Source organism: Prionailurus bengalensis, chromosome D4 (assembly GCF_016509475.1).
Source record: "Prionailurus bengalensis isolate Pbe53 chromosome D4, Fcat_Pben_1.1_paternal_pri, whole genome shotgun sequence".
NCBI lineage: Eukaryota > Metazoa > Chordata > Mammalia > Carnivora > Felidae > Prionailurus > Prionailurus bengalensis.
The window spans coordinates 26,838,528-26,859,488 of NC_057359.1; the positions used below are offsets into that span (position 1 = coordinate 26,838,528).

Sequence of the window (20,961 nt, forward strand, 5' to 3'; positions counted from 1 at the left end):
ATGATTCATCACTTCCTGACTTCAAAGCTTACTACAAAGCTACAGTAATCATGGTGGTTTGGTATTGACATAGGGGACAAACAGACCAATGGAACAGAACTGAGAGTCCACAAATAAACCCTCATATTTACAGTAAATTGATTCTCAACAAAGGTGCCACGGCAATTCGGTGGAAGAAAGAATTGTTTTTTCAAAAAAGGTGCCAAGAGACAACTGGATATTGACACGCAAAAGAATAAATTTGGACCCCTACCTCACACCATATACATAAAATTAACTCAAAATGGATCACAGGACTAAATGTAGGAGCTAAGAAACTATAAAACTCTTAGAAGACATTATAAATCTTCATGACCTTGGGATAGGAAGCAACAGAATAACAAACTGGACTTCGTCAAAACTAAAAACTTTTATATTTCAATGAACATCATGAAGAAAGTGAAAAAATAACTCATATAACGGGAAAAAATATTTGCAAGTCATATAGCTGATATCTCTCTATATATACATATATATGTGTGTGTGCATATATATATATATATATATATGCATACGTGTGTGTATGTATATACATACATAAAGAACTCCTACAACTCAATTATAAAATAACTCAATCAGAGGCATCTGGATGGCTCAGTCAGTTGAGCATCCGACTTCAGCTCATGTCATGATCTCATGGTTTGTGAGTTCGAGTCCCACATTGGGCTAGCTGCTATCAGCACACAGCCCACTTCAGATCCTCTGTTCCCCTCTCTCCCTGCCTCTCTCCTGCTTGGTGTGTGTCTGTCTCTCTCTCTCAATAATAATAATAATAATAATAATAATAATAAAACATTAAAAAAACTCAATTAAAAAATGGGCAAAGGATCTGAATAGACATTTCTCCAAGAAAGATATACAAATGGCCAATAAAACACAAGAAAAGATGCTCAATGTTAGTTATTATGGAAATGCAAATACAAACCACAATGAGATAGGACTCCACACCCGCAGGGATGGCTATAATGACAACAACAGATAATAACCAGAGTTGGCAAGGATGTGGAGAAATCGGAACCCTCAAATTGCTGGTGAAAATGTAAAAGAGTGTGATTGTTTTTTGAAAACAGTCTGGCAGTTTCTCATTAAACACTGAGTTACCATATGACCCAGCAATTCCACTCCTGGGTATATACCTAAGAGAAATGAAAACTTAGGTCCACACAAAAATGTCTACATGAATGTTCACAGCAGCATTATTCATAATAAGCCAAAAACTAGAAATAACCCAAATCCCCATCAATTGACAAATGAATCAACAAAGTGTGGTGCACACACACGATATTATTCAGCCACAAACAGGAATGAAGTATTCATACATGCAAACACATGGACGAACCTTGAAAGCATTATGCTAAGTGAAAGGATGTAGACACAAATGGCCACATATTATATGATTCTACTGACATGAAATGTCCATATAAGGCAAATCTATAGAAACAGAAAGTAGATTAATGGTTTTCTAGGGATGAGATGGGAGAGCTAACAATTATGGGTTTATTTGGGGGTAATGAAAATGTTCTAAAATTTACTGTAATGGTTGCACAACTTTTGAATATACTAAAAACCAATGAATTGTGACTGTTACATGGGTGAATGTATGGAATGAAAATTACCTCTCAATAAAACGGTTATATTTAAAACTAACAAGCGAAGATTTCCTGAAGGCTTCGAGCAGCAGCTTCGTGGGCCAAACTTCACGCACCCTGCCAACATGGGCTCCCAGCCCCCCTACTGACCAGCTGGCACAGAGGCCACAGTATTTAACCATCTCTATGAGCCTCAGGGCCTTCAAAACAGAACAACAGCAACTCTCTCCCAGGGTGGCTGTGGAGTCACCCTGGTAAAGTCACCCTGGTAAAGCCCTGAGCACGGGGTTGGGTCAGAGCCTGGCATACCCGGTCAGAGTCCCAGCGTCCAGAGACAAGGCTGGTATGTCTCAGGGAACCAAACCTACCAGGGACGGCAAAGGTAAGAGCAAATCAGACAGCAGATAAGGGAAGTGAATGTCTGAACTGAGGGGAGGAAAGCCTTCTGGAAATTCTGGACAGAAGAAAAACGAGGATTACCTGCTGGCCTTGGTCCTTTTTTTCATTCAGGTCCCTGGAAGCGACAGCTTCATTTCCCTTTTTGGTGACTTCTTCTATTCGCTCCTCACACTGCTCCTTCACCTCTTTCATCTGATTGATGCACTGGCTCCTTTGGTGAAAGAAAGCAAAAAAAAAAAAAAAAGACAAATATTTAGGGATGTGTCTATACACCAAGTGTTTCCTGCCATGACCATGGAATCCACTGTGTCAATAAGAGACAGAGCTCATCGTTTTCCTGCTTCCAGCTCTGTATCTCAAGAGCATACGTAAGGCAGGGCAACATGTGTGTTTCACTTATTAAGTGGCAAGAAAACTAGTTGACTGAAACTCACTAAAAATTTGTCACACTGTTCTAAAACAAGTGAATTTTATTGGTTAGAAAAAAAAGTATTTTAAAAAATACAATCTGTGTTGTGGCGCCTGGGTGGCTCAGCTGGTTGAGTGTCTGACTCTTGATTTCAGTTCAGGTCATGATCCCAGGGTTGTGGAATCAAGTCCTACATTGGGCTCCATGTTGAGTGTGGGGCCTACCTGGGATATTCTCATTCTCTCTCTCTCTCTCTGCCCCTCTCCCTGACTCATGCTTTCTCTAAAATAAGTTAAAATTAAAAATATATATACAACCTGAGATATAGTAAGAAATACATACATTTGGTCTTGTCCCCAGCTATTAGCTCAGAGGACCTAAAAGTCCTTAATTTCCTGAGTAATAGGAGAGTCTTCTGTTAGTCAAAGGGAGTCTCTCTGGACCAGACCTCAGATTATGCTAATTCGCTAGCTCATGAAGCCTTAGGATGGGGGCTGGTGGCCAGAGGAAACAATCCCATGATTATAGGGTTGGACTTTCAGCCCCACCCCCATCCTCCAGGGAATGGGGAAAGTAGAGATGGAGTTCAACCATGCGACCAATGATTTAATCAATTGTGCCTATGTAATAAAACCTCCAATAAAATCTCTGGGTGATGAGGCTTGGCAAGCTTCCCAGCTGGTGAACATACCAATGTACTAGAAAGGTAGCACCGAATTCCACTAGGAAAGGAGCTGTCTCCCCCACAAATGCCCTAAAACCAAGTCTCTACCATATAACTTGTTCCTGAGTTACATCCTTTATAATAAAACTGCAGTTGTACGTACAGCACATGCTTGAGGAGTTCTGTGAATCATTCTAGAGAATCATCAACCCTGAGCAGTACAGGAAGCAGAGTTCAGGCAGCCTGGGGACACTCAGAACTTGTGGGTGTCATGTGAAGAGGGGAGAGTCTTGGGACCAAAGCCCGTTGTAACCCCCGTGGGGTTTGTGCTAACTCTGGACAGTGTCAAAATCCAACTGGACTTCTGCTTCCGGAAAGATGGAATAGATGTATTTTTCCCTAGTCCTCCCATTAAGCACAACTAAAAACCCTGGGCATTGTATTTAAAACAAACATAAGAGGACTGAACAGTAGAGAGAAGAAGGCAGACTGGCCAGGGACCTCGGATCCACAGAACACCATGGTGGTGTCACTGGAGAGCACGTGGGAAGCCTGTGTTTCCACCCACACCTGACAGGAACGCATCCTCTCCCCATGGGGTGATGTCAGAGGGTGTCCGTGAAGAGTCCAAGCCTTCTTGTGTGAGTCCCAGGCAGCAGGAAGAAACGAAGAGGAAAGGGAAAGGAGAGGAGGGTGTGGTGGACTGTCCTCATCTTCAGAAGCCTTCCTACAGTCCCACGCTACCACTACCTTTCCCCACTGGCCAGAATGTAGTCACTGGGCCATACTTAACTGAAAGGAGGGTTAGGAATGCAGAATTACATTGGGGGATAAAAAATAACAGATTTAGAGAAGCAATGGCCAGTCTTTTCCATAGGCAGTTTCAAAAATATTTTGAGCCACAAAATATTAATGATTGCATTCAGTCCCAAGTTGAGAACATTTTCGATTATATACTATTATATTAACTTAAAAGGGTTAGAATTGGAGACACCAGCATGAATTCATGCTTGGTTTAATATGAATACAGCTGGAAACATACAGAAACATTTATCAATGTCTGCATATAACCCAGGTTAGTACACACACACACAGGTCTCTCTACTCTGTAGCTGATAGGGCCCAGAAACACCACCACCCCAGCAGCAACAAACACACCCAGTCCCCAGATCTTGGCTTCTTAGCACCACTCTCCAACTAAAAAGCAACCAGGAGCTCCTCAGAGAAATGGTTGATTGAGTGATTCTAGGATACACAGAAGATGAGTCTGGAGCGTCTTCTGGTGCCAGAATGTCACAGAGTGCTCAAAAAGGGGGCGGGGCACACTGCTGGGAGTATGATCAAAACTGGAACAATGTGAGCAAAAAATAAATAAAATAGTAGTGGATTATAACCCAAGGTATAAAATAGATATTCCTAAGTCCACGCTGATATAAATAATTAGATATGTAAGAAGAAGGGCCAGATCTCCTGTGCAGGAAAATTTCAAATAGCTTATGTAGACATCCTGCCCTTAGGGGAAATGGAGCGTAACACCCCAATCTTCAAGTGTAGGCTATGCACACTGACTTCCTAAGACGGCAGCACAGAGGGCGAAGTAACAGTAAGTTTACGGTGAAGAAGCCTGATAGACCCCACCACGGTAAGGTAAAGATTAACAAGAGTGACAAGCCCTATGGACAGTAAGTCCCCTTGATACCAGGCTGATGGAAGCAGCACTTTACTTCGGTGGCCTTCCCCTGGAAATGTGTTGCCCCAGTTTAACCATGAGAAAAACACCAGATAAAGCCCAACTGGAAATTGTTCTACAAAATACCTGACCAGTATTCCTACCAATATTATAAAAAGTAAGTCTGAGAAACTGTCATAGGCAAGAGGACTCTAAGGAAACACGGTGAATAAATGTTAATGGGGGATCCTGGAAAAGAAAAAGGACATCAGGGATAAACTGAGGAAACGCGGATGAAGTATGAACCTTAGTTAATAATAATGTATCCACACTGGCTAATTAATTGTGACAAGTACACCACATCCATGTAGGAGTGTTAACAATACAGAAAATGGCTCTGTGGTTTACAGGAACTCTCTGTGGCAACGATGTAAGCCTAAAACTGTTCCAAAATTGAAGATTTATTTTTAAAAAATAAAAATAAAAATGAACTGAGCTGGAGGACACCCACCCAGCTGGTGTCAGAGAGTTGTTGTTGGAACATATAATCTAATTCAGACTGAGCCTCTATTTAGCTAAGACATTCTGAAGCATCACAGTTAGCTTTCTGCATAGGATTTATTTTCAGAGTAACTTGTGTGTCAGGGTTGAAAAGTGATGGGAGAATTACCCACTTCTACAAATAAGGAAGCTGGGAGGTGATCTGAAAGTCTGACACTGACCAGAGCCAGAGGGCAGAAAGTGACAAGACTGAACCCAGAAGGGACTTGGGGTTTCCTGGCTCTGTGCCAGACCCCTATGACACGGCCACCTCTTCTGAGTCACAGGCCTTTCGGAGCCAGGTATGGGTGCACTTAGCCTGGAACTCCTGTAATGTGCCCTTCAGTTCAAAGGACTGAGTGGCTCTCAACGACCCACAGGGAGAGAAGGGCATCAATGAAAGCCAGATTCCTGACCTTGGACAGCTTACAGAACAAGAGAAGGCTTGTTGAAAAATTCATTTAAATAAAATTCTTACAAACACAGGAATCCCCGGTGGTAGACCAGTAGCTTCAACACAGAGAACAAAAAGAGATATCTCTGTCTTCAAAGTACTAACCATTCCAATTCACTGTTATCAGACGTTATCCCAGAAGCAAGTGAACAGGTGCACAGCCATTCCTGAGCCTTTAAAAACCTACCAATGGGAAACAATGTACTGTTTTCACCTGCTCTCAGCCCTGCCAAAATCAAGTACAAAGAGCCTCTCTCTCCCAGCCTTGTGGATGAAAATCAGCTTTCCACATTCCAGCTCAACAGCATTAAGGGAACAACCTCAGATTGAAGCTCCAATTCTAAGTCGCAGGTCATATGGACTGTGACAGTGTTACTTCCTGAAGGCCTCGGGTAAGCTTGCTCTTCCACGCATGTGGTGAACATTAAGTCATTAACTAGAGCTAAAAGGAGAGACACACAGGACTCGACTACCAGTGATTATTGTTAACGGGTGGAGTCGCTGTAAATGGAATGTACACGGTACAGGGATCTATCAAGGCAGGTCACCCGATCATCCAGGGCACTGATCATCCGACTGGTGCTGTTGCATTCCAGCAGTAGCTTTTGCAAACTATTTCCTCATGGTGTGGAGATGAGACGACAAGCAGTTCATGTGAGAAAGCAACCCTAAGTGCTCTGGGGAGAGAGCCTGCAAAGCAGTGTGTGGATCAATACAGTGATCGCTTAGTGATGTCTGCCACAGGTGCAGGCGTGAGAAGTGGGGATGCGGGCCGCCTCTGATTCTAAAGAAAGAATATTAACTTGTGCATCAGGAACCCTGGCCTTGCTGTTGGCTTTTTCACTGCCAGGACTGCCTTCTATAAAAGGTTTAGGCCAGACAGGGTGTCTTCACAGGGGGTGAAGGTATGCTTCAGGTGTCCCACGAACTGAATGCACAACTTTGAATATATGGCTCACAAGGTGCCCGTAACTTTTTATCAGATTCTCAGAATGGGTCTGTATTTCAAAGAAATTAAGAATAACTCATTCTAGCTTCCAGCATTCCACAAACGTCATCCCCACGAAACCTGCTGTATCTGGGACAAGGCTCTGGGCACAACCACTGCAATATATGAGGTCAGCTAGAAAGAGCTGCAATCTAGCTTCCGACCTCCTAAGAGAAAAAGAGTGAGGCCAGCACACACAGCCATTGTGCTCACTGTCTGCTCCTCCATGGGGAGCAGAGCTGCCCTCCCCGTTCCCCGGGCCTGGCTGATTTCTGATTTCCGGCTGGGCCAACCTCATCTGGGTCAACATTTATCAAGTGAGGCCATTAATGGCTTATCCTATTTCAATCAATGGATGGAAAATGTGCATTAGGGTATCTTTTAAGGATGAATAATAAGACTGGGGCAGTCTTCACTTCTGTCTGAATGCATCTTGTTGATTACTAGCCTAACTCAGGGTTTCTCTGCTGAGCACTACTAGTGTTTGGGGCCAGAAAAAAGATGCTGTTGTGGGGCCCGCCCTGTGCATCATAGGATGCTCAGCATCAGGTCCTCGGACATTGCCAAAGGTCTCCTGGGAGCAGAATCGCCATCTAAAATTAAGAACCACTGGCCTAGCTGAGTAAGTTTCCATACGTGTATTTTTTAATGTGTATTTATTTTCAGAGAGGGAGAAAGAGAAAGAGAAAGAGAGAGAGATTGAGAGAGAGAGACAATCTCAAGCAGGCTTTGCACCATCAGCACAAAGCCCAATTCAGGGCTCAATCCCATGAACCATGAGATTGTGACCTGAGCTGAAATCGAGAGTCAGATGCTTAACTGACTGAGCCACCCAGGCAACCCATATGCATATTTTCGAATTATGTTTCCTTTGTATTGACTGTTGGTGCAGGTCCTCTGAATATTTACGTAGTTGGGGCTTCCTGGTTTTAGTTTAGTTGGTTTTAGTTTAGTTTAGTTGGTTTTAAAGTGATCAGGAAAAAATTGCTTTACAATCTTTTGGAAGGACTTCAGAATCCTAAAGAGCGCAGCGGTGTGAAGAACCTTATTCAGAAGGCAACTTGGCAATTTATAAAACACTAAACCTACAGGTGAGTCCTTTTTAGAAGGAAATAATCCAAAATAATAATTTTTTTAAAGTTATACGTATTGATGTCAAGCTTGTTGTAACAACCAAAACTTAGAAGTAACCTAAATATCCAAACAGGCAAATTGTGAATTAAATTTGGTGCCCCCACATCGTAGAATATTAACCAGCCATTTTTAACAATACAACATTTTGGAGCAGTACAGACTTTTATTTATACCTAATGCAAGTAAGTGGAAAAAAATGATTTTAAAATGCTACTGGTGACTACAATTGCGTGAAAAATTTGTATGACCTCGAAAGCGGACTAGGGAGAAGTCAGCAAATGGAAGAGAGGACCAGGCTCCTAGGTGGCTGGTTGCCTGTGAATCCCAGACCCCCTGTACTGGAATTATTCTGCCTTTATGGGGAAAAAATACACAGACTACAACTTACTCTCCAGTCTCTAAGTTGGTTTATACTATCCTACTATGGGGTCTAGCTAACTTTCTAGAAGTTCATCATTTTGTTGTGATCATAAAAATACTCTGAGAAGTAAAAGTGTAGGGTTTTTGTACGCAATGGAAGTCATCTGCTTAAAACAGACTGTCATAACTGGAGACGGGACAGACAGCATGGGGGCTGTGGTGACTAATACCGTACTGTATGCCTGGAACTTGCCGAGAGTGAAGATTGTAAGTGTTCTCACCACACACACACACACACACACACACACACACACACACACACACAGAAGGATGAGGAATCATTAACTAGCTTGATTTGGGACATCATTTCACAAGGTACAGGCATATCAAAATATCACACTTTATTCCTTACATTCACATAATGATCATCATACTTCAGTAAAGCTGAAAAATAAAAGTACTCCATTGTCACTGCAGAAATTCAGAAAGACACTAAAATCTCACAGAAACAGAACGTCCACAATGCCGACACCCAGAAACAAATCACTGATATTATGCCAAAGTGCCATTCAGTCTAGGAGATGGACTTGGGACACATCTGAGCACTTCAGGAAAATGTTTTTAAAGGCTTTTGATTATTAACTTAACCACCAGTACACCTGCACTTTAAAACTTAATGTAACTTCACAAAGTATGTTGATAAGGGAGTGCCTGGGTGGCGCAGTCGGTTAAGCCAACTCCTGGTTTCCGCTCAGGTCATAAGCTCACAGTTTGTGGGTTCGCTCCCCGGGCCTCCTCAGGATTCTCTCTCTCCCTCTCTCTCTGCCCCTCCCCCACTCATGATTTCTTTCTCTCTCTCTCCCCCAAAATAAACAAACATTCAGGGCGCCTGGGTGGCTCAGTCAGTTGAGTGTCTGACTCCAGTTCAGGTCAGGATCTTGCAGTTTGTGAGTTAGAGCCCCGCGTTGGGCTCTGTGCTGACAGCTCGGAGCCTGGAACCTGCTTCAGGTTCTGAGTCCCCCTCTCTCTGCCCCTCTCCTGCTCATGCTCTCTCTCCGTTTCTCAAAAATAAATAAATGTTAAAAAATTTTTTTAAATAAATAAACATTAAAAAAAATATGTTATAAAAAAAAAAAGTGTGTTCACAAAGTCATTTCTTTCTAAGGAGCACCGCCCTCTTGTTTACTTTGTATTATGAGCCACCGGCTTTTCCACAGCTTTCTGAGCCACTGCTCACGCTTAAGTAATAAAGCACATTGTTCTAAAGGACTCCCCTGGAAGGACTGGACCTCCCGCAGAGCCTGTGTGTTCCATGACGGGAAGGGGGAGCCCAGCTTATGCCCACCACCCGCCCCCTTGCTCAGAACACATCAGCCCCCGAGGGGTGCGCACTAGATGTAGACACGCACTTACAGGTCGTAGGAGAACTTCCTCTCCAGGTTGGTCTGGTTCCTCTGAAACTGGAGAACACCCTGCTGCAGCCTGCCATAATTCTTCTGCAGGGCCTTTAACTGGTCTGAGCCAAGAGGAGGACCCAGAATCGCGCAGGTCACAGGCACAGCCATCGTGACAACAGCAGACACATCAGAACGCAGTGGGCGGTGGCACACAGGAGAGTAAGGAGGGAAGGAGAGAGGGTTCAGAACATTCCAGAACCATGGAGGAGCCCTGAAAATCAGCAACCCGACCCAAATCTGCACCTAGGTTCTTTTCCAAACCTCTCACTTAAATCTCCTTCCTGACCTCTGGCCCTTCAAAAGCGTCAGGGGGTCCTATTCACTTGTTTCTTTTTTAGACATCCTACGAGCTGTCCCACAAGGTGACACATGCCACTGTGTCCCCTGGCCTGCAGCAGATTCATCCAGCCTGTGAAACACTGATTTGGACATCTGCTCAGAGAAGCAGTCCCTCACGGAGGACCCCAACCTCAGCCACCAGGCTCCCTGCCAGCGGCCCCTCCTGTGACTCACCCACACCAGCAATTTCCTGAGGCCTGTGTTCCTTTAACCACCCAAACCCCGTCTGGGAAACAGCAGCTTTCCTTGAGGAAATGCACCAGCCCATCCCTGCTGCCCTGACCTTGGGCTCCTAAAAGCCTTGCAGAAAAAGCAGCAGCTGACAAAGGGCCAGGCTGAGCAGGAAAGAGAAGCTGCCACGAAGGTGACAGCAGAGTGGCCAGATGGCCGCCACCGGGGTCCGGGACACGGCCCTGGACACACACCCGCATCCTGGAAGTCTGTCCTCATAACCCCGTATCTACAGGGCTCTCCAGGGGGGAAATAAAATTAAATGAAAGTGAAGGATTCCACGAAATGCCGAAACACACAGCAACAACGATCCATCTCACAAGCATTGCTAGGACATGTTCCAAGAGTTCAAACTGCAGGGTTTGTAGAACCACCCAGCAGATAGATGAGGCAGGGGACTGACCACAAAGGGTTAGGGGGGTACCTCCTGGAGGGACAGGGCCTGGTCTCAACTGTAGTGGTCCAGGGGATGCAAAGAACCCTACAAAAGGGTACACTTTATCGAGTAAATCACACCTCAGGGAACCTCACTTAAGAAAAAAAACTCCCATAATCAAACCAAGTATGGGGCAAGGGAACACTGCTTGGCAAAAAAAGGAATAAAAATACTGACATCCACAGCATGGATGAATCTCAAAAGGCCAGACAAGACAAGGAAACTCCGCAAAGGCCCCGGCAGTCAAGTAACCCACTGAACTCCACGTGACCTTGCGTCTCTCCTACTCAGATCCTTAGAAGCAGAGCCGGAACTAGAATTCTAGACCAGCCCTGTCCAACAGAACTACGATGCAAGCCACGTCAGTAAACCACAGTTTTAAGAACTAAACCAGATGTAGCATTAACTTTAATAAACCACCTGATCTAACCCAACAGCAATACATTATCATGCCAACACAGAATGAATATAAAAAATTATGAATATTTTATATTCTCTCCTTCACGTTGTCTTTGAAATCTGGTGTGGACAATTACAGCACATCCCCATGCAGACGTTAAATGTGCACTGGGAATTCATGATCTGAAGTGAGCTTTCACAGAATCTACCCTGGAAAAGTAGACTGATATATACCCAAGCTGCCCCCCAAACACTTAACGTTCCCAATAATGGAGTCAAGTTTCAGTTTTAAACTTAAATTACTGAAAATTAAACAAAAATGTAAACTTCTGTCCCTTCCCATGAGCCACATTTCAGGTGTTCATTGGCCACACGGCTCGTGGCCACCACTCTGGATACTGTGGCTCCAGATGAACCTTCCCGTGCAGAGGCGGAACTGAGGCTCGGGCGGCTGGGAGTAGTTTCCTACCCACGGCAAAGGCCGGCCCTCTCGGGACCCAGTGCTCTGTGATTTTCCCCAGGCTCGTCTTGTGGCCATGTGAGCTGTGGGCCCCCAGTCCCAGTGGAAGGGGGAGCCAAGCACAGAGGGGCTCACCCCACTACTACCCACACTGCTGCTTCCTAGGGCCTGACAGAAAACCGGCCTTGACTGCCAAGCTGAATCAGGGCAGCAAAGAAATGGAATTGGGCTGCATCATTTTTACAATTTTCATAAAGAAACTCTGAATTGGGGGTGGCCCCATTAAAAGAAATCCTATATATACCATATATATTATACATATCACATGCCATATATATCACATATGTATGAAAGGTATCTGTTCTATATACTTCTTAACCTATCAAAAGGTGAGAATCTGAATTCTTGTGTATATAACATGATAGGAATAGACAGGATTCAGTAGGCAGAAAGGAAAAAGTTAGGATGTGAGGTCCCTGGGTGGGGAAAAACACACAGTTTGGAACAATGCTGGGAGGGTCTGACCACAGCAAACCCCCTCGGGAGTCAGGTTCCCCTTAAGAATGTAACAGACACCACCTACTCCCCCTCAGGTTCCCTCAGGAATTTGACGAAAGACCTAACTGAAAACAAGTAGACCTTAAAACGTATGACCCACAAGGAACGGTCCTTACGATGAGAATGAGCCAATCAGGAATGGACGGCCACAGATGCCCCCCCCCCACTCAAACGAGCCAATCAGGAATGGACAACCCAGTACCCAGCGCTACCCGGTCAGTAAGGGTAGGACATGAGAAAGAAAAAGGGGGAAGGGAAGGGGACATGAACAGAACCTTATGAAACAAGGACCCTCGCCTACAGTCCTCAAGCATTCACTTTCGAATGCCCTCTCTCTGTAAAGAGATCTCTCATACTATTCTTCCTTTCTGATCTTACACTTTAACAAACTTTGCCCGCTGCTCATTTTGTGTCCACCTCCTCATTCTTCGAAGTGGGGAGACAAAGAACCCTGGGTATTGAGGTAAAAAAAAATTCTTACAACAATAACACCTTGTAATGCGTTCAACAATGTTTTTTAAAAAGAAAAGCTCTTTAAGGAACTGTAGTTTAGCAAAAAGAATATACCAAAGATTACTCAATTTGGGGAACCGGGGTGGCTCAGTCAGTTAAGCATCTGACTTTGGCTCAGGTCATGATCTTACAGTCCATGAGTTTGAACCCTGCACTGGGCTCTCTGCTGTCAGCTCAGAGCCTGCTTTGTATTCTCTGTCCTCCCTCTCATTCTGCCCCTCCCCCCTGCACCCTCTCAAAAATAAACATTTAAATAAACAAACTACAAAAAAACAGATTACTTGATCACTTGTGATCCTACCCATTAGATTAGAATGGGAGTCGCCACAAACGGACAAGAGGAAAGATGGGCTTTTCCTAAAAGATCTAATGTCTGGTATAAAGAAGGGGATTAGAACTCACCTTGCAGGGTTCTGATGAGCTTCTCACCTGTGGTGATATTATTCACTAAAACCGCCTGCAAGGAAGATAAACACAATATGAAACACCCACAACCTAACAACTTAGAAGAGCCTTGATAAGATGTTCCTACTGGAAAAAAGGGGGCAGTGCCCCCCCAACCCCATCCCCCACCTCCCAGCAGCTGTTGGGAGGGATCCGGCACAGCCCTCTGGCTGAGCACTCGGACGGTGCTGCAGCCAGAAAAGGAGCTCACACGTTGGGAGGTTTGCTTTCTGAACAACAGCCTGTAACCAGAGCAAGGGGTAAACGGATCCTCCAGCTACACTTGGGCCCCACAACGTGCTCCCCTCCATGAACTTCGGACTCTCTCTGGGGGAGCCCAGGTGCAGACAGAAGTCAGACCACAGTCGGCAGAGGAGAGGAAGGGCTCCCTACACCCGAGGTGGGGGGTGGGCGGGACAGAGGGTTCACAGGGCTTACACCAAACTGGGGAGGCTGAAAACAGAGGAGGAAGAAACAACACAGGACTCAGGAGAACAGTGAAAACCAAGGAAAAAGTGAGGGAAGGAGTGTGGAGTATAACGTAACAAGAAGCCCGTGACTGAGAGCGGCTGACTGCTTTCACCAGCCGCCCTTCTGAGCTCTCCCCGTCTGCTCACTCGCTTGCTCTCCACGCCAGGTTCAAGAGGTAGCCAGCAGAGGATCCCGTTTTAAAGGACAGGAAACTGAGGCACAGACTGCTTAAGAGCCTCAAGGCCATGAGGCTTTCTTCACAGCAAACATGCAAAGCCTAACCCTGAGCCCCGGCAGGCCTGATCCAGAAAGCAAGCTGGTGGTCACTGACTTGCCAAATCGGGATCTAAACCCCCAGCAGGATACCAGGCTTGTGGGCTGTGCCCAGTGCTAAAAGCAACCAAAAACCTGAAGAAGAGGGGACTAAACTATTAAATGGTTGAGCACCTTACACAGGTAGGTGTTGTTTTACACACATACTTAGCTGTGCATCAGACGGTCATGTGAACATTTCCTGCCTCGTTACAATCAACGAAGTCTGCAAACTCCTACTCGCACACCAGGCAGACTGGAGAGACGCGTGTCTGCCCCGTTCCCGCTCACTGGTGGACAATGACAACCAGGTCACCCGCTGCTTCTAGCTTCCTCCCGGACCTCTGTCCAGCCCCTACTCTTCCTTTGGCTTGTACAGGGCTTTCTGGAGTACAGGGGTGTGCTCCCAGAAACGAAATGTGGCCAAACGAATCGTGTTTATTTTGGGAGCTCTGAGGCCACAGAACATTTCCTGGCACAACAGGAAGGAAGTCACAGTGATGGTATCTGGACAATTAATCTCTCTGGGAGAGATCATCCAGAGAGGTGTTTGTAGATATTCTGGCGGGTGGGGGAGAGAAGAGAGCCCTGAGTGGCAAGTTGGCCGCCAGAGAAGGGGGGGAGGGGGCGGCTCTCACAGCAGGGAGTCAGATTTGCACAGCTCAGTTAAGGCTTTCCCAAGTTCGGCTGCAGACATGAAAGATGACCACAGGATCGATGCTGCAGTTCCACTTCTAAATCTACAGCCAAAAGAACTTAAAGCAGAATCTTGAAGAGTTATCTGCAGCCCCGTGTTCACGGCAGCGCTATTTACAACTGCTTAGAGCTAGAAGCAAGCCACCCTCAACAGACGACTGGATACAGAAAATGTGGCATCTACATCCAAGGGAATATCATGCAGCCTTGAAAAAAAAAAGGACTGTCATATGCTGTCGCAACATGGGAGAACCTGGAGGACATCATGCAAAGCAAAATCAGCCAGCCACCAAAGGACATATATGGTTGCATTCCATTCATGTGCTGTGTCCAGGGCAGTAACAGAAACAGAAAGAAGAAAGATGGTCTCCCTGCGGCTGGCAGAGGGGAGGGGCATTAGCAATTAATGGGTCCAGAGTCCCTGTGCTGCAAGGTGAGGGTGAGAGTTCAGCTGCACAACAGTGGAAATGTACACTTGAACATCCCCCCTGGCACATGCATGGAAACCACCTTCACTCCCACCAGCAGGGCTGACACAAAACAAAGAAAGAGGGGCGCTTGGGTGGCTCAGTGGGTTGAGCATCCAACTTCAGCTCTGGTCATGATCTCACAGTTCGTGAATTAGAGCCCCACGTCGAGCTCTGTGCTGACAACTTGGAGCCAGGAGCCTGCTTCAGATTCTGTGTCTCCCTCTCTCTCTGCCCCTCCCCGCTCGCTTGCTGTCTTGCTCTCTCTCAAAAATAAACATTAAAAAAAAAACAACCAGAGAAAGAAAAGGGGCACTTAAGAGACTGCACTCTGATGGTCTTCAAAAGCAGATTGCTCCTGGCTAAACCATTTCTATAAAAATTATGGCATTTTCACTCACTCCGTCTCCACTCGCTCTCCTTGGACCCACTCCAAGAAATCCACAGTGGAGTCTGCAACTACCTGAGGGGTGAGGAAAGTTTAGGAACTGCTGTGGTCAAAGTACCTGAGATCTCTGCGTCTCATGTGACTCTACTCTTCCAAGAAAATACGTTTTAGTTCTCTTCCCCCGCCTGCTTAGTGATGCATGGAAAAGCACAGTCTCTGCTGAAGTAAATGAGCAAAGAGCCATAAAACACCATCAAGATATTTTATGTGCAGTTTTATATTTATTGAAAATCTCCTTAAATCATTTTCAGGGAACCATGAAAATGCTTCTAGCTTTTTGGAGATTCAATACGAAGAAAAAAATCTGCATTAAACAATATTATTTTTAAATGAATTACATATGCTACTCCAAACAATCCAACTGTTTTTCCCATTTTGGTACTGACTGGCTCCCTGCAGTGTGTGTGTGTGTGTGTGTGTGTGTGTGTGTGTGTGTGTGTGTGTGTGTGGACTGTCCCCTGGGACACTCAGCAGCAGGCAAGGAGTAGGAAGTGCCACCAGAGTGTAACTGGAAACTGAACTCGGAAGGCCTTCAGATGAATCACCCACGTACAAATTAATCATAACCATTCTATTCTGGGAAATGAGTACACGTGATTAAATTATTTCTACATTAGATTCCTAAAAAAAAAGCTCAACATTTCATAGTAAATTTTCAAAGTAGTAATTTGACAATAAATTATATTACTCTAAAAGCTCCGTAAGACATAAATAACTTTTAAAAATCATAACTTTGGGAAAGCTCACTGCAAGTATGATGCGGATCATGTAATAAATGAGAAAAGGTGACCTCTGCTGCATTTGTTTGGCTCATTAAAATAATCTGCTTTGAGCAGCACCTGGGTGGCTCAGTCAGTTGAGCCACCAACCCTTGATCTGGGCTCAGGTCATGGCCCCAGGGTCTTGCGTTTGAGCCCCGCACCGGGCTGGGCATGAAGCCCTGCTTGGGATTTTCTCTCTCTCTTCCTCCCTCTGCCCCTCCCTTGCTCTCTCTCTCTCTCTCTCTCTCTCGAATAAAATTTCTTATTCTTATTAAAAATAATAAAATTTTTTAAAAAGAAAGAAAGGAGGGAGGGCAGAGAGTGAGTCCAATGGCAAAGAAGCACCAATTACTTATTTATGGTGCTCGGCTAAGATTACACACTCACAGCAGCACCATTCACGTCACCAGCAACCCCAACCACCTCACATCACGGCCCCTGTGGGCCACATACTGGGGGAGGCAGGCCTCTGGGAGGCACGCTGTCCTCCGGCCCAGGGGCCACGTGAAGAATTCCAGAACTCAGCACACCTGCCCGGCGTGTGCAGCAGGTGTCCAGCACGAGTGTGGGCCCGGAGGCACGAAGGTGGGCCTTCCACACTGCCACCCAGCTCCCCAGACAGGCCTTCTGCATAAGTCAGAGGGAAGGGGATGCAGGCACATGTGACACAGCAGAGAGGGGCTAAATCCCAGTGAAAAAGAAGACGGTCCTCAGAAAGGCTAGGTCTAAGCATAGACCCAGGACACCAGAAAGTATAGGAACCTGCAGCTGGACCTTATTCAAGGTCCAGCAGACAGCAGGGGCACAGGAGTGAGCGTCCGTGTGTGGGTGTGGAGATGGGAACAGACCGAGATGGAGAGTATCAGACCTTCCGCTGAGGGAAATGAAGCCGACACAAAAGGACAAACACCACACGATCCCCCTTATGAGATGTGCAGGGCAGTCAGACTCCGAGACAGGAGGTAAAACCACCACTGCCAGGACTCGGTGGGGTGGGGGGATGGGTGTTAGTGTTTAATGGGGACAGAGCTTCACCGGGGAAGATGAGGGAGCTCTGGAGGCGGCTGGTGTGACAGGTGCACGGCAATGTGAGCGTAATTAACGCCACTGCACTGTGCATTTAAGTACGGTTAAAATGGTCATTTTATATCATGCACGTTTTAGCACAATAAAAAACAATAGCAAAACCCCAGAAAGAGCATGAGGCAGGGAACGAGCGTGCAAGGGCGTGGATGCCAGAAAGCAGGGGTGGGCAGGGGGTGAACAGGAGACCAGGGGTGAGCATGTGCGGTCCGGGGGTCAGAGTCAGCAGAGCGAGCAGGAGGACCCGGTCAGCGGGGGCCGCCGGGAGGGCAGAAGGTGGGTGGGCAGGAGAATGGGCTCAAACCACGGAGTTGTGAGAGAAGGTCGTGGGGGGATTAAGCAAAACTCTATGTGAAGCCTGGAAAAAAGAAACACACCCATCCGGGAAAACACCCAGTTATGCGCAGGGCACGGCTGCCGTCTACATCCAGAATGGCCATCTGTCTTCTGTCCTCGGTTGTGAAGAAAGAACAACATCCCCCACCCCAGCTGGCTGGGGGGACAGGGCTGAGCCCAGGATAACCCAGGCAGGTCACCAGGTATCCCCGGCTCTGCAGAGAAAGGCCCACTTTCCACTGTGGTGACAAGCACGACGTGCAAGGGGGGGGCGGCTTTGGACAGACTCTGGCCCACGCCCACCCCCAGAAAGGGGCACACTGCTGCAGAGAGGGAGGAGGGGAGGAGAGGAGGAGGGGAGGAGAGGAGGAGGGAGGGATGGGCCAATGGAGGAGACTGCCCCCCCCGCCCCCCACCCCCCGTAGCACCTGCCACAACTGCCTTCTAGGTCAAACCCACGCAGGGACCTACTTAATCAGGGTCAAAGAGAACTCCCAGGAGGACCTGAACGGGACACGCCCTGGGAACTCCAGAAGGTTCCTTGATGTTTCTCCAGCAATTGACTGAGGCTAAGTCCACAAACCTGCATCCTTCTGTCAGCAACTGCCTGCTGCCAGAGACTCTGGGTCCCTTCCCCCTAGAGCTGCTCCCTTTCATCTTGCATTCCTCATACCCAGCCCTCAGCTCTTCCCGCTCCCTTCCCGACAGCAGCCGAAAGTCCTGCCCGGGTAGAAGAGCATACCACAGGGGGGTGCGGGTGGAGGGCAGGGCCTGAGATCACCATCTCTGTGTTCAGAGGAGGACAAACACTCGCGGCAGCACAGACAGCACCAGGGATGTGGAGCACTCCCCCTGCTCCTTAACCAGCCAAGGAAACGCCCCCACTGGCCCTGTGGGGCAGAAGCCCTGGGCTGAGCCCCTTCTGCGGGCATTAGTTCTTTTGTTCCCAAATGGGAATCTGAACAACTTCTCCACCCTCACCTATGGGAAAGGCCACAACTTGGCAAATTCAGACTTTTTGCAAACAGGTGTACACAGATACTCGGGGACTAGAGCGAAAATAAAAAAGGATGCGTAAGGGGTCACAGAACCCACTCCCAGACCCCCACTTGTCAAGCCAAAGAGGTAGGTCAGATGTTCTTGACGTATTTCACTGTCCTGCAGTGCGGGGTTAAGAAGTTGGGAGGCGAACCTGGGGTCCAGCAATGCCACGTCTCCAGCCAGATGAAAGCCCACCACCCCCCACACCTGCCACAGCAAGGAGGACGGAGATGCTCCTTCTGGTAAGAAGCCAAGTCCTGAGCCGGCACCTCCACAGACACAGGAGAGCGATGCACAGAAAACGCACCTGTCGGTCATCGCACCTCTGCCGGAATCAATCCCAGGCCCCTTCCCACAGGGGCAGGAGGGAGGGAGGGAGGGGACACCCGCTGCAATGCAGGGACAGTGCAGAAAGGGAGTCTGTGGGAGGGTCACGTATTCTGCGGTTTCCCGTAACACACACTTTTTTAACGTGGGAGATGAGTTACTCAAGTTTAATTACAAAGCTGTCTGAAGGCCACACCTAGCCAGCAAACCACAGAATTTACAGTCTAAATAGACCCTTTCTCCAGGGAGACAGATTTCTGACGGACTCCCTTCCTGGGCGTTCCCACTGCTCCTGCACAGGCCTTTCCACATCCCACCTGTCACGGGGCCCATGGATGCCTCTCCCTGCTGCTCACCTCCATTCTGCCTCTTCCCTGCCCTGCTCCCTGCTCCAAGCAGGCCCCCCAGGCCCCCGGAGAGCTGGGGCCTTTCAAACCGCCCCCGAGAGCTGGCAGCTTTGTTCCACTGACAGCTTAACCCATGTGATGGTTCCCATCCTCAAACTCAAGTCCAAGCTCCTGAGTGGTTAAAAGATCCTTCTTCAAGGGGGGTCTCTGCTCTATCTGCCCAATGCTGCCCACCCCCCATGCTCAGCTGCCAGGGGCTGCCCCCATCTCCCCACACCCTGGGAGGGACACAGTTACAGGGCACTGCCAGGTGAGACAGGAGGGGACTCTTCCCCGGCTCATGCAGTGCAGAACGTGGACACCGTGCCCTGCCTGCCTGGAGGAGGCGGTGGAACGTCTCCTCCGTGTCTCTGGCACACAACTTTTAGTGTGCCTTCTTGAACAGCAGAGGCTCTAACGCTAAAGTACATTTTCCAGACTCATTCCCTATGGGATTTAGATTCCAGTCGGATACACTCGACACTGAAATGCTGTGCAGCTGGGGGGCTGTAGGTACAGAATGGAGCAAGAAGCGGGGTGCCCCCAGCTCTGGGCTAAGACCGCAGTGGCAGCCTGCTGGTCCAGCCATCCGGGAGGCCACCCCGGGATGAGATGCTCCTCCAGACCCTTCCCACTCTTCTGCAGGCACCTACTTCCCTGCACTAAACCCTCTCTGCTTAACGTCGCTAGAATGGTTTCTCTGTCTGCAACTGGCCCTCACAGACCCACTTACTCATCTTTTTCCATCACCCAACAGGCAGACAGCAGACGCAGACTATTCCACCAAGGGGCACAAGCCCAGCGCCTGGCAGAGTAAATACTGAATGGATGCACAGACAGACATGGAAAATCAGCGGCGATGAAAAACAGGAAAGCTGTTCTAGAACACTTGATTCTTCCATGAATCACAGTAATAAAAGGGGATAAAAATCGAAGACAAGTCCACTCTGGTCCCCCAAGAAAACCACCTCTCTGGAAGAACATCACCACGCTTTCAGGGGCACAAGAAAAGCTGGCCCAGAGAGAAGAATCTGGAACACTCTGAAGGCTGTAAGAAAATTCAGCAGGGTAAAGCCCAGGTGATGGAAAGCACCAGCAGCCGGAGCCCAGACCCCCAGGCCACTCTGCAGGCCTGAGAGCCAGTGCATGACCTCTCCAGGGCCCAGGCTGCACCTGCAGCTCAGAGCTAAGGACGGGCACTTCCAGCAATGACAAGTGCTCAGTGTGTGAAAGCACTCTGAAAACTCTGAAGTAGGACAAATGACCAGACTCAACATTAGTCACTTGTTCTTTAGAAAGTCACTCTTAAGGGAGCCTGGGTGGCTCCGCTGGATAAGCATCCGACTTCGGCTCAGGTCATGGTCTTGCGGTTTGTGGGTTCAAGCCCCGCGTCAGGCTCTGTGCTGACACCTCGGAGCCCGGAGCCTGCTTCGGATTCTGTGTCTCCCTCTCTCTCTGCCCCTCTCCCACTCATACTCTGTCTCTCTCTCTCTCAAAAATAAATAAGCATTAAAAAAAAACCACCTAACCTGTTTGAGGGGCACCTGGGTG

At 47.5% G+C, this 20,961-nt stretch overlaps 1 protein-coding gene across 1 annotated transcript in view; it reads right to left on the reverse strand.

The window, feature by feature from the left end:
- GOLM1 (golgi membrane protein 1) overlaps positions 1-20,961 on the reverse strand; it is a 56,514-nt gene that overhangs the window by 14,043 nt on the left and 21,510 nt on the right. Inside the window, exons 4-6 of the mRNA XM_043565832.1 lie at positions 13,041-13,095; positions 9,659-9,761; positions 2,109-2,238 (exon numbers count right to left, since the gene is read on the reverse strand). Coding sequence (XP_043421767.1) covers positions 2,109-2,238; positions 9,659-9,761; positions 13,041-13,095 — 288 coding nt within the window. The remainder of the gene's footprint in view (positions 1-2,108; positions 2,239-9,658; positions 9,762-13,040; positions 13,096-20,961) is intronic.